The 15,060-nt window shown below is 42.2% G+C and overlaps 1 protein-coding gene across 1 annotated transcript; it reads left to right on the forward strand.

Annotated features, from left to right (window-relative positions):
- The first annotated feature begins 1,594 nt into the window (after positions 1-1,594).
- On the forward strand, positions 1,595-9,154 carry LOC122124824 (endogenous retrovirus group K member 10 Gag polyprotein-like). The gene is given in 2 exon segments (XM_042699423.1): positions 1,595-1,668; positions 7,483-9,154. Coding segments are annotated over 2 exon segments (1,746 nt in total).
- The last annotated feature ends 5,906 nt before the right edge of the window (positions 9,155-15,060 follow it).

The raw sequence follows: 15,060 nt of genomic DNA on the forward strand, positions 1-15,060 counted from the left end.
TTGCCATATGATAGCAGACTGACACTCACCCATTCATGAATTGGGCCTGGCAGGCTGTGATTCAGATGCCAGCATTCCCAAAAAATGAATTGTGGAGTAAGAAGCTGATGGTGACACATGTTTTCCTTTTCTGTGAAAGTCCTGGGTGTCAGGTATGAAGTGCAATATATATACAAACCTATATCCTATGTAATCAATGTAAGCACTGTTCTATGTGTCATAATTGTCAATAAAATTAACAGTCAATACATGAATAAAACAAAAAATAAAATGAATAACTACACTGAATGCCACATATGTATATAAATATAAATCATATATTTAAAATGCACACAAATAGGATGTTTTCTGGTGGTGGGCATCGATTTCAGGCCTAAGGAACAGACCAAATTTCTTGAATTCATGGAGGCAAGCTTCCCCTTCCCACACAGTGCAACAACAGTGTTACCCAGACCATGAGTTCAAATCCCAGTCTTGGCAGAAAAAATGGCATCTACATGCTATGTGATGCTCAATTCTTAGGGACTTCATTTGGCCTCTATTTAATGAATGTGATTGTTTAAATGCTTCATAAAGTATTAATTATTATCGACCAGTGTCCTATAATATAATTGTGTATAATTTTAACCTTGAATCATTCAAGAACTGCCCATTTAATCATGACATACATCACATTCCATTGGTAATCATATGAATAGGAATGAATTTCTTAGGATCTCCTGCCATTTGGAGGTGGCAGGACCAGGATTCCAACTGTGGGCTCCAGCTCCTACCACTTAAACCTGACGATAGGGAACTCACAGGTCTGTCCAAGAACATCAGTAAGACCAATGATTAGGCAGGCACCAGTGGCTCTCAACAGTCCTCCTTGTTATTACAAGGCTGTGATAGGAGGATCATGGTCAAAGTCACCCTAGGCAGGAAAGTCCTTGAGACTCCTGTCCAATTTGTGCCAACAAAACCAGAAGTAAAGCCATGTGGCTCCATTGGTAGAGGGCTAGCCTTGATCAAAAGCAGCTCACAGACTGTGCCCAGATCTTTAGTTCAAGGTCTGGGACTGGGAACAAACAGACATACACAACAATCTGTCCAGTCATCCGGCTAAAGCAGGTAACCTTCTTGTCTCCAACTGGATTGGACAGAGTTCCCTGGGAAAGGGGCTGCCATCATCTTGACTCCGCCCATTCTGCCTGCATCACAGGATTCCAGCCACACTCCCATCCTTTCATGGTTCTTTCTGACCAATGGGATACAAGAATGGTGGCCATGCCCACATTCCATACTGCCCAATAGCACTGGGATTCCATCTGTTGGTTGACACGACTACCACCAGTTGAGGAAGGTAGAGGTAGCTGAGTGATGAGCAAGAGACTCGAGGCCTAGGAAGAGAGGCCTTGCTCAGGCCCACCATGTGTCTGCCTGCGCTCCGGCCCCTTCCCCCCCCTTCCCCGTGGCACAGCATTTCAAACCTGGTGCTGCTGGCTCAAACCCATTTTGCCTCTTAGATTCGTCAGGCAATGGTTCAATAGTGTATCTCTAGCCAGCTTGTGGCCCTGACCTGGTCCTGGCCCCCTTGTCCTCTGCTCTGGGCCTGATGTCCGTCATTCCACTGCCATTGCTGTTCGCCCCACCTGGAGCAGCTGCCAACAGATTTTGCCAGGAGCACATGTGAGTGGCGGCCACACAGGCCCGCTCCCTGCGACCCCATATCACCTCCCCTCCCAACCAGGACCAGCGCCTCCTCTGTGCCCCACATCTGGCCCACGCCTTGCCATAAATGTGCCCCAGGATTGGGGGTGGGTATTCACCCGAGATCCCATCCCCATCTCCAGCGTCTAGTGTCTCAGGAAATGGGGAGATGCAGGGTTGGGTGATTAGTGGACACCACAGAGCCCCTGACCTGGAGCAGTGGGAGCCACACAGCTGCATATCTGCACCCTTCCTTTCCCTGGTGGGAACCTGGTGGGGAGCAGCATGTCCACACCTGCCTTCTGGGGTCTTTTCCCTTTTTCTGGGGCTGGGAGGCATTGGATGCAGAAGATAGGCCCCCCCTTTCTGTGTGAACTCTTGTCTTCTGTGCTCGGTCATCCTTTCACCTGAAGACAGAGAGACAGAGAGAGAGATCATCTTTCTCCTTGTACAGCCTGACTGTGCTCAGTTGAGTAATCAGTTGGCAAATTGCAGGTGCTGCATGGATGAGTCTTCTGTCACCAGTCTGGATGTGTGTGTGTGTGTGTGTGTGTGTGTGTGTGTGTGTGTGTGTGTGTAGCAGTGAGTGGTAACAAGGAGGCTGAATGCTTTGGTAACTTCTACCTGCTATCTTTCTGGCATGCATGGGCTTCCTAGCTGAGGTCTGGGAGCCTGGAAAGGTGAGACGCTTGAACAGGACACAGCACTATTAAATTACAAGAACAAGAGATTTGTGTGCCCTGGAACTGTGTACTCCCTTGGGCCTGGTTGGTAGCAGTGGGAACTTGGGAGGACCTAGGAGTGCAGCCTGCAGGGGATGGCTTCCCCGGAGGACAGAGAGCATGGCCAACATTTAGTAAAGATATGAGTCCTGCTAGTATGGAGTGCAACAGCATAGGTCAGACTCTGGGTCTTCCAATCATGATCTCTGATGGGCGAGGCCAACCCTATTTTAATTCTTGAGCTGTGATCTTTAGATCTCACCCTCCTGAGTACCTAGGATTATCGGCATGAGCCTCTGGCACGGGGACTCTGGTTCTTTTTGGTATATTAGGGTTTGACCTCAAGGCCTTAGGCTTGCCAGTCAGGTCTTCTACCAGCTTTTCTGTCTTGGGCATTTCTGAGATGGAGACTTAATATATGCTCAGGTTGGGGTGGATCACAGTCCTCCTATCTGTGACAGGCATGAGCCACCAGGCTCGGTCCTCTGTAGTTGGGATGGTAGACATGTAGAGCCAAGCTCAGTCAGTGGTTTAGATGGATTTTCACAAACTCAGTCCACAGCAGCCCATTTTTGACCACAGGTGAAGCTCTGGGTTGGGCCTCAACCATTGGACTTCAATCTCCTCATGGGACAGTTTTGAGAAAACAATTTATTAATACAGAGGGATCTCTAGAGCAGGGCCAGGCAGAGAGGGAGGTGCTGTTGAATACGGTTCTTGGCAGTTCTGTGAGTATTTGACAGAAAATAACCGGAAAGATCTCAGATGGTGTGTGTTATTAATGTTGTGACAGGCATGGGATTATGAAACAAAACATGACTCTCTTTCTTTAATACCCAATCCCCATGAGGAACAGGATCCTTCACTTTGTTCAGATTTGAAGCTGGGGAAACTGAGGCACAGAGAAGCTGGGTGACCTACTTATGACTCCCAGCTGACAGGAAGCTCAGCCTGACTTCTCTGCCATGCTCCCTAGGACAATGGGTGTTATTCAGTCTACTTCTTCTGGTGGGAAGTCCACTTCTTTTCAGTCGTGGGGCTTGAACTCTGGGCCTGGGCCAGCTCCCTGAGCTCCTCAGCTCAAAGCTAGCACTCTATCACTTGAGTCACAGGGCCACTTCCAGTTTTCTGGTGGTTCTTTGGAAATAAGAATCTCACAGGTGTTCCTGCCCAGGCAGCCTATAAACCACAATCCTCATATCTTTGCCTCCATTGTACTTAGGATTACAGGCCTGAGCAACAGGTACCTGGCTTAAGTGTAATTTTGACCTTCTTTCTTTTTTTCTCTCTCTCTCAGGAAGTGATTGAATGGGTGCTGGAGGAGTCGGCCCAGCATCCCCAATGTAGTTGGAACCAAGGTGGTCCTCTCATTCTGGAGGTGGGCTGTGGGTCAGGAGCTGTCTCGCTCAATCTGTTGTACCAGCTATATGAGGTAAGTCCCTCTGTGCCCTGGCTAGACCGTGACAGTTATTCATTGTCTATCTAGCCTTACTGGATTCAGTACTGTGATCAATGACCTTTTCTAGCAAAAGTTTCTGGTTAAAATTATGATACATAGTTATGGAATGAAAATTTAACGTCATCTTAAGAGAGTCATTTAGAGTTCTGGGAATGTGGCTTCATGGTAAAGTGATTGCCTAGCATGCATGAAACTCTGGTTTCAATTCCTCAGTAACACATAAACAGAAAAAGAAACACTGGAAGTGGTCCTGTGCCTCAAGTGGTAAGAATTGAGCAAAAAAAAAAAAAAAAAAAAAGCTGAGGAATAATTCCCAAGCGCTGAGTTTCAGCCCCAGGACTGCCAAAACAACAACAGCAACAACAACAACAATGAACATTTAGTTAGTAAATGCAAAGTAAAGAATCCAAACTTGGAATATATAATTGTTCCTTCCATACTGATTCTTGATAATAGTCCCTAATTAGTACCTATATTAGGATTCTGTGTTGAAAAAAAGTTTTGTTCATTAGGTCAGGGCAATTAATACCAGGAATGTGCTTAGATGTCAGGTGAAGATTAGTTCTGGAAATTCAAAGATTGCAGGATTTTGAGAGGGGTCACTGCTAATCACAATGAGAAGGGTAGTCTAAGTGAGATTTGGAAATCATTTTGGCCAGTCATAGCACCAAAAAGGCAGAGGCTAATTAACAGTCTTGATAGAAGAGAAGGAATAACTCCAGATGGAAGCAAAAAAATGATAGTAGCTAAGGTATAGCAGAAACAGTTCTAGTGAACCATTTTTGGTTATTGAAGAACTAGTTATCAACTAGGCTTATTCCTCATTGCTTTAGCATTCTAAATCTCTTAGGCTAGATAAATGTGTCTCCTTCTATGCTGTTCTTTCATACCTGATATCCTTTGTTTTCTAAAAATCTGTCTTTCTATATTTCTCTATGAACATTTCCTAATACTAAATACACCTATACAGATGTCACAGGATGCTAATGTAAGGGTCCCATAGCTCATGAGTCATTAATGTAACAAAATGGAAAAAGAGGAGATATTTATTGCTACCTCAATTTTTCTGAAAAGCTGCAATGTCATCATTTGGTTCAAATTTCCATTCTTTGTCTACATAGTGTCATAAGTGAACATAAATGCAAATATGAGCAGGGTGCTGGTGGCTCTTGCCTCTAATCCTAGCTAAAACCAGAGGATTGTGGTTCAAATCCAGCCTGGTCAGGAAAGTCCATGAAACACTTATCTTCAATTAGCCATCAGAAACCCAGAAGTGGTGCTGTAGCTAAAGTGGTACAGCATTCAAGTTTTGCTGAAGAGCTGAGAGACAGTGCCCAGGATCAGTGTCCAATCCCCACAATCAACAAAAAAGTGCAAATATGGCTTTAAGTTTCCCCCAAAGGAATGATGAAATCAGTATTAATCTTCCCAAAGGATTCAGTGCACCTACTCTTGCTGAGTTATTTAAGTTATGGCTTCTTTGATGAACGTATTCCCTTCTTTAAAAATTGTCAAATATTAGCTTTATAGTAAACTTCATCTAATATTTCTTGGTTCAAAAGAGAAGTCGATACAGTTGATGTCACTTAGCTTTCTTACTGTCTTAGTTCAAAGCCAAGCAGGCAGGAGAGTCTGTCAAACTCTTATCTGAAATCAAACACCAAAAAACCAGAAATGGAGTTTTGGCTCAAGCAGTAGTGTACTAGCTTTGGGGGCAGGTGGGAAAGAAAGACAACTGTTCAGGGACAGGGTCCAGCCTCTGAGTTCAAGCCCCAGAACTAGCACAAAGTAAACAAAGAAGCAAACAACATAAACCCTGGGTATTTCTTTGGGACTCTCCTTAAAGGAGTAGTGGTCCGAGAAGAGGCTGGATTTGCTGATCATACTCACTGGATCCTGCTTTTTTGAAATGTTTATTGCTATGGAAAACTCAGGACCAGACTAAAGGAATTGATAACTGAGTCCTGCAACAAGAGAATCATCTCAGGAATGAAACATCCATCCATAAGACACTTCAAAACCTCCATATCTTTGTTTCTTTGCAGTAGAACATTTAAAACAAAGTTATTTCCTTTTGTTCTATGCTGGCCTTCAAATGGCATATTGTTTCCTTTTGTAATACTCTCAACTACAAGTTTACAGACAAGATTTATATGAGTAAAGAACACAGTCAAAAATGTCAGGGAGAAAGTTTCCTTCAAGCCTTGAATTCTTTTCTTGTACAGTAAAAAGGAAAGCAAAAGTTAACTTGAACTTTGTCATTCCTCTATGCTCAATTCCTCTCCTGAGATCAATTTCCACATCTAGTAACAGTTACTTCCGCTTACTTCAGAAAAAAATTAATGTTTTCTGGCTTCATTGAAATAGCACAAGGACACTTTTGGACATGAGGTAACACGTGTTTCAGAGACAACTTAGTAAAGAGAAAATATGAAATTTAAATTGCTTATGAATAATTTTTTCATGAGTATATTTTGTTCAAAGTTCTTAAGTGCTCTGTAAATTATGGTGAATTTTAAATGGGAGAAGGTTCTCAGATCATTTTTTGTGAGTGTATGTGCTGTGCATTAATTTCCCAAGTGTACACGAGTGAACAGTAAGAGAAACAATAGCAATAATAGGAGAGAGAAGTTCTGTGTTTATATACAAGGGTTCAGTAAAATATATAACACCCTACAAATAAGACAACATTGAAACAATAGAGCCAAGTCCAGTATGTAGATTTATGGGAGGGATATAGAGAAAGCATTACTTCCATGTGGAACGTGAAGCCACTTCCTTTCTAAATCACGCTTTATAATCACGTAATTTTGTAAAAAGGAGAATGGAAGAATTGTTGGGAGCTGACAGTAAAGCTCCAAGGTCATCTTGACCCTTGTGATCACTTGAAGGCACATACAAGGAACTGGCTTTCATGAAAAACACCAGGTGTCCAGGTTTGCCTTGCAATGTCTGTAGAATTTGCTTTACTTTCTATCAGTTGACCTTGTCTTGTTTCTTTCTGCACCCTTGTTTTTATTAAAATTTTCCTTGCTTTTCTGCACTATGGTGACCTTAGGTTACCTCTTGACTTCTAATAGTATAAATAAGGAGAGTTAAAAATAAACGGGGCTGCAGTCTTGAGCTACAGACCTCCCGACCCCATCCTTTGTCTTATGTCTTTATTTTTCCATCCTCGCCCCCTAAATCAGGAGTCTGTTTCATTGCTGGCTGGTTTCGGCAAGTGGTGCCTGAACAGGGATCCTGAAAACCTGGGATCAAGGCAGAAGACCCTGCTAAGGTAAGAGGACACGTCCGGAAAAAAAGCGGGTGATAGTATAGTCGGGAGTGAGAAATTATTGGTCAAGGAAACAGCCGTACATTATATGTGCAGGCTCTTAAGGGCATGCTTCAAGCTCTAGGAGTAAAAGTTGGACAGAGTCTATTAGAGAGTTTCTTTCACTTTATCGAGGAAGTATGCCCCTGGTTTCCGGAGGAAGGAACCATTAGTTTAGAAACTTGGCAAAAAATAGGAAAAATGATTCAGGAGCATTATGATGCAAGTGGCCCTGAAAAAACCCCAGTGGATGCTTTTACACTTTGGAATTTAGTTTGAGACTCTCTGGACCCCAGACATGAACAAATAAAATTTAATCAGTTGATTGGGAAAGTTGGACAGGGTAAAGAGTCTCGCCCTGACCCAGAAGTGCATACTGCTGCCCAAAAGAAATCAAATAAATTGATAAAAGTTGAATCTATTGAGTCAGAAAATGAGACAAATTCAGATGGCTCGGATGCCGAGGAAAAGTCAGATGACTCAGATACTGAGGAAAAAATATATGATGAGCCTATTGAGGATAAAACAGTCCATTTTGAGGAAATGTTAAATTCTTTTATGAAAAAATTGTCACAGATTGAAGTAATGCAACGACCCCCTTTAAGGGTGAATGTTTGTGAGCCCTCTTTAACAGCTCTAGGGGACTCAGAATTCTTTCCGCCACCCCCTCCGCCTGTTATTCCCCAGGCGCAGTCTACTCGGTCTGCGCAGCTTAGTCGGCCCAGGCCTTTGAAGTTATCTAGTCCTCCTAATGATAAATTCCCTCTTGGGACAGGGTCTATTTGCCCTCCCAGGCGTAGTGCCTTGCAGCTCTCATTAGCACAGGCTGCTCAAAGAGGGGAGGATATTTCTGGTTTTCATTTATTTCCTGTAATGGAGGACCAAAATCAACAAAGAACTCACCAACCTATTCAATTTAAGCAAATAAGAGACTTGAAAAACGCTTGCGCTCAATATGGACCTACGGCTCCATTTACGCAGGTAATTTTGGAAACATTGTCCACTGATGCTTTATGCCCTAATGATTGGAAACAATTAGCCAGAGCTTATCTTAGTGGAGGAGATTACTTGTTGTGGAAGTCTGAATTTGTGGAACAGTGTCAGGCCACAGCAGAGGTTAATAGGGCTAATAATATACCTACTACTTTTGCAGAGCTTGCTGGGGAAGGTGCTTATAATGACATCCATACCCAGTTAAATTACCCTTTGGGCACATATGCTTAGATTAATGCCACTGCTAAGCGTGCCCGGAAGAAACTTCCTAACTCTAATAAGACTGAGGATCTTTCTAAAATTAGACAAGGACCAGATGAACCTTATCAAGACTTTGTCTCTCGGTTACTAGAGGCAACAGGCCGTCTCATCCAAGATGGGGATGCCGGTATGGTTCTTGTACAATTGGCATATGAAAATGCTAATGCAGCTTGCCAAGCAGCCATTAGACCACTTAGAAAAAAAGGAGGAATAACTGATTATATTCGGCTCTGTGCTGACATTGGCTCATCCTATATGCAGGGCCTCACACTGGCTGCTGCACTTCAGGGACAAACCATAACTGAATTCCTCCGCTCTCCCCAGGGAGGCAAAAATGGAGGAAGATGTCCCCGAATTGCTGGACCTCCGGGCAGCTGTTTTTCTTGCGGCCAAATGGGCCACCTAATAACTCAATGTCCTAATCAGAAAAAGGTAGCTAAACTAAGGAGATGCCCCCGATGTAATAAGGGAAGACATTGGGCCAGGGATTGTAAACTTGCTTTTGATAGTGCTGGCCATCCGATTACGGAAAACTGGCAGAGGGGCCAGCCCCTGGCCCCTCAACAAAAAAACGGGGCAGCCCCGTGCTTTTCATGGCTTCAAGCCTACCTGCTGGCAACCAACAGCAACAACAACAAACGGTTTCCAGTCTCCTCAGAGCAACCCCAGGAAGTGCAGGATTGGACCTCTGTTCCTCCACCTACACAGTATTAACTCCTGAGATGGGAGTTCAAGTTCTGCCTACGGGCATAGTTGACCCCATTCCAAAAGGAATTGTTGGTCTGTTATTAGGCCGCAGTAGCTTGGCATTGAGAGGCCTACATATTACCCCAGGAGTGATATATCAAGACTATACTGGAGAAATAAAAATTAAGGCCTCAGCGCCTACTAGAGTTATATCTATTTCTGCTGGGCAAAGAATAACTCAGCTGGTCCTAGTTCCTTTAATCTCTGTTGGAAATTCTGTTACTTCTGTCCCTAGAGGCACAAAATATTTTGGGGCCTCAGATGTATTTTGGATTCAAAATATAAAACAAGGAAGGCCTGAACTTATAATTTATATTCAAGAAAAGCCTTTTCGAGGCGTGCTGGATACTGGAGCAGATGTATCTGTAATAGCTAAAAAATATTGGCCTTCTCACTGGCCCCTTTCTGCCTCTCTCACATCCTTACAAGGAATTGGCCATGCTACATATCCACAGCAATGCAGTGCTATTCTCATTTGGAAAGATGATGAGGGCCATTCTGGAACTTTTCAGCCTTATGTGCTGGATCATTTGCCCATTAATTTGTGGGGGAGAGATATTATGGAAAAAATGGGAGTTTGTTTAGTCCAAATGATGTAGTCACTCGACAACTCTTAGATCAAGGACTGCTACCCTCAGGGGGACTGGGGATTGGTCAACAAGGCATTCGAGAGCCCATTCAGCCACAGCCCCTACGAAATAGACTAAGTTTAGGATATTTTTAGAGGGGCTGCTGCTCATCCTGCCTCTCACGCCGATCCTATTACATGGTTATCAAAAACTCCGGTGTGGGTGGATCAGTGGCCCCTATCAAATGAAAAGATAATTGTTGCCCAGCAGCTGGTGCAGAACAGCTGGAATTGGGCCATATAGCTCCCTCTACTTCCCAATGGAATTCACCTATTTTTGTTATCAAAAAGAAATCTGGAGTTTTGCCCTCCTCAATGGCCATTCCGCAAAATACATACAAAATAATAATTGATTTAAAAGACTGTTTTTATACCATACGCCTTGCCCCTCAAGATTGCAAACGTTTTGCATTTAGTGTCCCTTCTACTAATTTTAAAGAACCCATAAAACGGTACCATTGGTTAGTAATGCCTCAAGGCATGGCAAATAGCCCCACCTTGTGTCAAAGTTTGTAGCGCGGGCTCTTTCTTTTACTCGCCAAAAATTTCCTTCCGTTTATATTATTCATTATATGGATGATATATTGTTAGATCATTTAAACCCTACAGTACTACGACAAGCTTTTGGACAATTAAAACTAGACCTTACCTCTTTTGGATTAATTGTAGCCAATGATAAAGTGCAAGAGCATCCTCCGTTCACTTATCTTGGTTATATTTTGGGTTCTTATTATTTTACTAGTCAGAAATTACAAATTAAAACTTCTCATTTGCGTACTTTACATGGTTTTCAGAAATTTCTGGGAGACATTAATTGGCTTTGCCCTTATCTTAAATTATCTACAGCTGAATTAAAACCTTTATTTGATTTGTTAAAAGGAGACCCTAACCCTGCATCCCTCAGAGAATTAACAATTGAAGCGGCTGAAGCTTTAAAAATAGTAAATTCTGCTATCTCTTCCCAACATGTAAATTATATTGATTATTCAGCTCCTTGGGAAGCTTATATTTTAACTACACCTCATTCTCCCACAGCGGTCCTCTGGCAGAAGGGACCCCTTCTATGGCTTTCTTTATCTGCTACTCCCTCAAAAGTATTAACTCCTTATTATGAATTGGTGGCTACTTTAGTTCACATGTGCCGTGTGGAATCTTGTAAATATCTTGGACGAGATCCACATGTTATTTATATTCCCTATACATTACAACAGCAGGAATGGCTTTATTTTCATTGTGATTCCTGGGCTATTGGTTGGGCTAACTTTATGGGCACAATTTCACATCATTATCCCTCTAACAAATTGCTTCAATTTGCCTCTTCTTATACTTTCATATTTCCTCGCGTGGTATCTTTATCACCTCTTTCTATGGCTGCCTTAGTGTTTACAGATGGATCATCTAATGGAATGGCTGCTCTTACTATTGATGGAAATACTACATCCTGGGATACTGGTCTTTCTTCAGCCCAGGAAGTTGAGCTTCAAGCAGTTTTACAGGCCCTTACGCTTCTGCCTACTAGTGCTTTTAATTTATATTCAGATAGTCATTATGTTATTCGAGCACTTCAGGTTATTGAAACTGTCCCCTTTCTTGGAACAGCAAATTCCACTATTCAAACTCTTTTTCGCCAAATACAGCTTCTTCTTCACTCTCGCATTTGTCCATGTCATTTTGGATTTATACGTGCCCATACTAAACTTCCTGGTCCATTAAGTGAGGGCAATGCTATTATGGACAAGGCTACTCAAGTTTTTCTTACTCAAATTGATTTGGCAAAGCATTCACATGCCATTCATCATCAAAACAGTCGTGCTTTACGCCGACAATTCCAAATCACTCGTGAGGCAGCTCGTTAAATTGTAAAGACCTGTCCTAGTTGTACTACTTTCTTACCAGTGCCCTCCATTGGAATTAACCCTCGAGGTTTAGTTGCTAATTAGATCAGGCAAATGGACATTACTCATATTGCATCCTTTGGACAGCTTCGCTTTGTTCATGTTACTATAGATACTTATTCTAATTTTATTATGGCTACTCCCCTTGCTGGGGAGACTAGAAAGCATTGTATTTCCCATTCTCTGCGTTGTTTCGCCACTATGGGACTTCCTAACTATATTAAAACTGACAATGGTCCGGGATATGTCGGACAAGCTTTTCAAAATTTTTGTAAATCTTATCAGATTATTTACACTACCGGTATTCCCTATAATCCTCAAGGTCAAGGAATTGTTGAATGAGCTAATGGTTTGCTCAAACATCAAATTTTTAAATTAAAAGGTGGGGAATTATACCCCATCTCTCCTGTTAATATTCTTTCTCATGCTTTGTTTGTACTAAATTTTTTAAACTTAGATTGTAATGGCCTTTCTGCAGCACAGCAGTTTTGGGAAAAAAGAGAACAAAGAGCTTTTGCTCAAGTAAAGTGGAAGGATCCTTTAACATGTGCTTGGCATGGGCCTGATCCGGTTTTAACATGGGGTCGAGGACATGTTTGTGTTTTCTCGCAGGAAGAAAATGACGCCCGCTGGTTGCCTGAACGCTGCGTTAGGATTGTGGAGACTCATTCAGATGACACAAACGCTGACCCATTGGGCTTACATGCCGGATCCCCTGATTGTGCACCCAGCGACCTGGGAGGGAGTTGAAGTACTCATTCATGTTAATAGATCAGCATACGGTACAGCCCCCGATCCTTTCATCCAATATATAAAAATAGGAAATTTCTCAGCTTCAGGTATTGGAACTCCCTTATGTTTTACCACCAATTTTAAAAGCTCCATTCCAGGCTGTACTTTTATGCAATCCATGACTCATAAAATTTGGATCCCAGACAAAAATCTAATGTACAATATACAAATGACATCCTTGCCAGGTGGCCAATTAGTTTATGCAAATTCTACTCCATCCTATAGGATACCCCGTTGCATTAATTCTTCACAGATAGTAGAATCTACAGGAGAGCCTCATCCAATAAGGTGCAGGCATGTACAGCCATTTGTTACCAATATTTCTGGAACTAATTCTCAATTATTGGATTGGTCTGGAGCTAATCTTACTAATAAGTTCAATCCTGGATTGTGGTGGATGAATGGGCATCCTGGACATCATGTTTGGATGTTGGTGGCTGCACTTAATAATATAACTTGGCCCAATTCATCCCTTTTAAAAAATATTATGAGTTGTGTATCCCCACCCCATGTTATTATGTATGGACCGTTTAATATTTCAGTAGGAGCTAATTATTTTAATGTTACCTGTTCTAATTGTTCTTTTACTAATTGCTTATATTGTGGCATATCTGAATCCATACTTATTGTTATGCTTCCTGTAATTATTTCTGAAACTTGGTATGAAGATTCTGGTATTCAGATGTTAAAACTATTGAAAGAACTAATGTGCCCTCGTAGGTTTGTTGGGCTACTTATAGCTGGTGTTCTAGCCTTTATTTCGTTAGCTGCCTCCTCAGCAGCAGCTGCTGTGGCACTAATTCGAAATGTACAAACTGCCCATTATCTTAATCAGCTTGCTCATAATACTACACAGGCTCTACACTTTCAAGGTAGGATTGATGATAAGGTAGAGCAAAAACTAGAAGCCTTATATGAGTCAGTATTATCTTTAGGAGAACAAGTTCGTGCTCTGCGAACTTTACAGGGAGTGCGCTGTCATGCCAGGTTTGATTTTATTTATGTGACTCCTCATATATATAATGAATCAAATTACTCATGGGAAAAGGTTGTAGCACATCTTACTGGTATCTGGCACCATAATGACTTGTCTTTAGATCTTTTTCAGCTTCACGGGCAAATTGCCGGATTAGAACAAGCCCCACCGCTGGACACTGAAGTGGCCAAAATTGCTAACGAGCTGTTTGAACAATTTCATCACTATATCCCTTCCCTGTCTAATGCTAAAGGATTTTTAATGACATTGCTTGGCCCCGGTGAACTTTTATTGTTGGTTTTTCTTTGCCTTCCTTGTATCATATGTGCCCAGCAAAACTCTCTTACGAGTTTAGCCAGCCAGCTACATAAGATCAAGCTCCAAATAAATGAATTCCCCCCAAGAAGAACTGCAGCCAGAGACAGGTAAGAGGGGGTGCCAGTCTGACCAACCTAAGACAGGGCCTTCAGGTTTGCTCTGAAGAAGTTCCCAAAGACGGGTAAGGCAGACAAGGTGATCCACCCAACCTGAGACAGGCGGGTTCACTTCTTCAAAAAAAAAAAGATGGGGGAGATGTTGGGAGCCGACAGTAAACTCCAAGGTCATCTTGACCCTTGTGCTCACTTGAAGGCACATACAAGGAACTGGCTTTCATGAAAAACACCAGGTGTCTGGGTTTGCCTTGCTATATCTGTACAATTTGTTTTACTTTCTATCAGATGACCTTGTCTTGTTTCTTTCTGCACCCTTGTTTTTATTAAAATTTTCCTTGCTTTTCTGCACTATGGTGGCCTTAGGTTACCCCTTGACTTCTAATAGTATAAATAAGGAAAGTTAAAAATAAACGGGGCTGCAGTCTTGAGCTGCAGACCTCCCAACCCCATCCTTTGTCTTATGTCTTTATTTTTCCATCCTCGCCCCCTAAATCAGGAGTCCCTTTCGTTGCCGGCTGGTTCCGGCAAAGAATGATTGTTTCCAATGCAAGTCATATATGAGAGAATGGACTTAACTGGAAAAAAAGAGTCCACCTTGAGAAAATAGGAATTATACTAGCAATGAATCTGGTGGATAAGATCACATTTCTTTTTTTTTTTTTTCCTTTTCTTATATTCTTTTTTGTAGTTGTTGGTCGTGGTACTTGAAATCTGGGACTGGGCGCTGTCCTTCCTCAATGCAGCTCAAAGCTAGTGCTCTTCCACTTGAGCCACGTACCACTCCCAGTTTTCTGGTAATTATTGGAGAAAAGAGTCTCTAGGACTTTCCTACCTGGGCTGGCTTTAAACCCCAGTCCTCAGATCTAACCACACCCAGCTTAGGATCACATTTCTAACATTGTACACTCAAGATATGTAATGTATATGTTCATCTATCTTTATGTTAATTCTTGAGTTAAAAATCTGGGCTACAGGTTAGACTTTACACTCACAAAATTGTTTGCAGTTTAAAAGTTGATACTCCTGGAAAAATAAAACCTAAGAAGGTAAAGGAGTCTGAGAAGTTCAATTTGCATCAAGCCTAGGCAGAACAGGCTTTGACACACTACCTATAATTAAACAGCCAAAAGCTGGAATACCAGTCATGA

Source organism: Dipodomys spectabilis, unplaced genomic scaffold (assembly GCF_019054845.1).
Source record: "Dipodomys spectabilis isolate Male_0828 unplaced genomic scaffold, ASM1905484v1 ptg000249l, whole genome shotgun sequence".
Lineage (NCBI taxonomy): Eukaryota > Metazoa > Chordata > Mammalia > Rodentia > Heteromyidae > Dipodomys > Dipodomys spectabilis.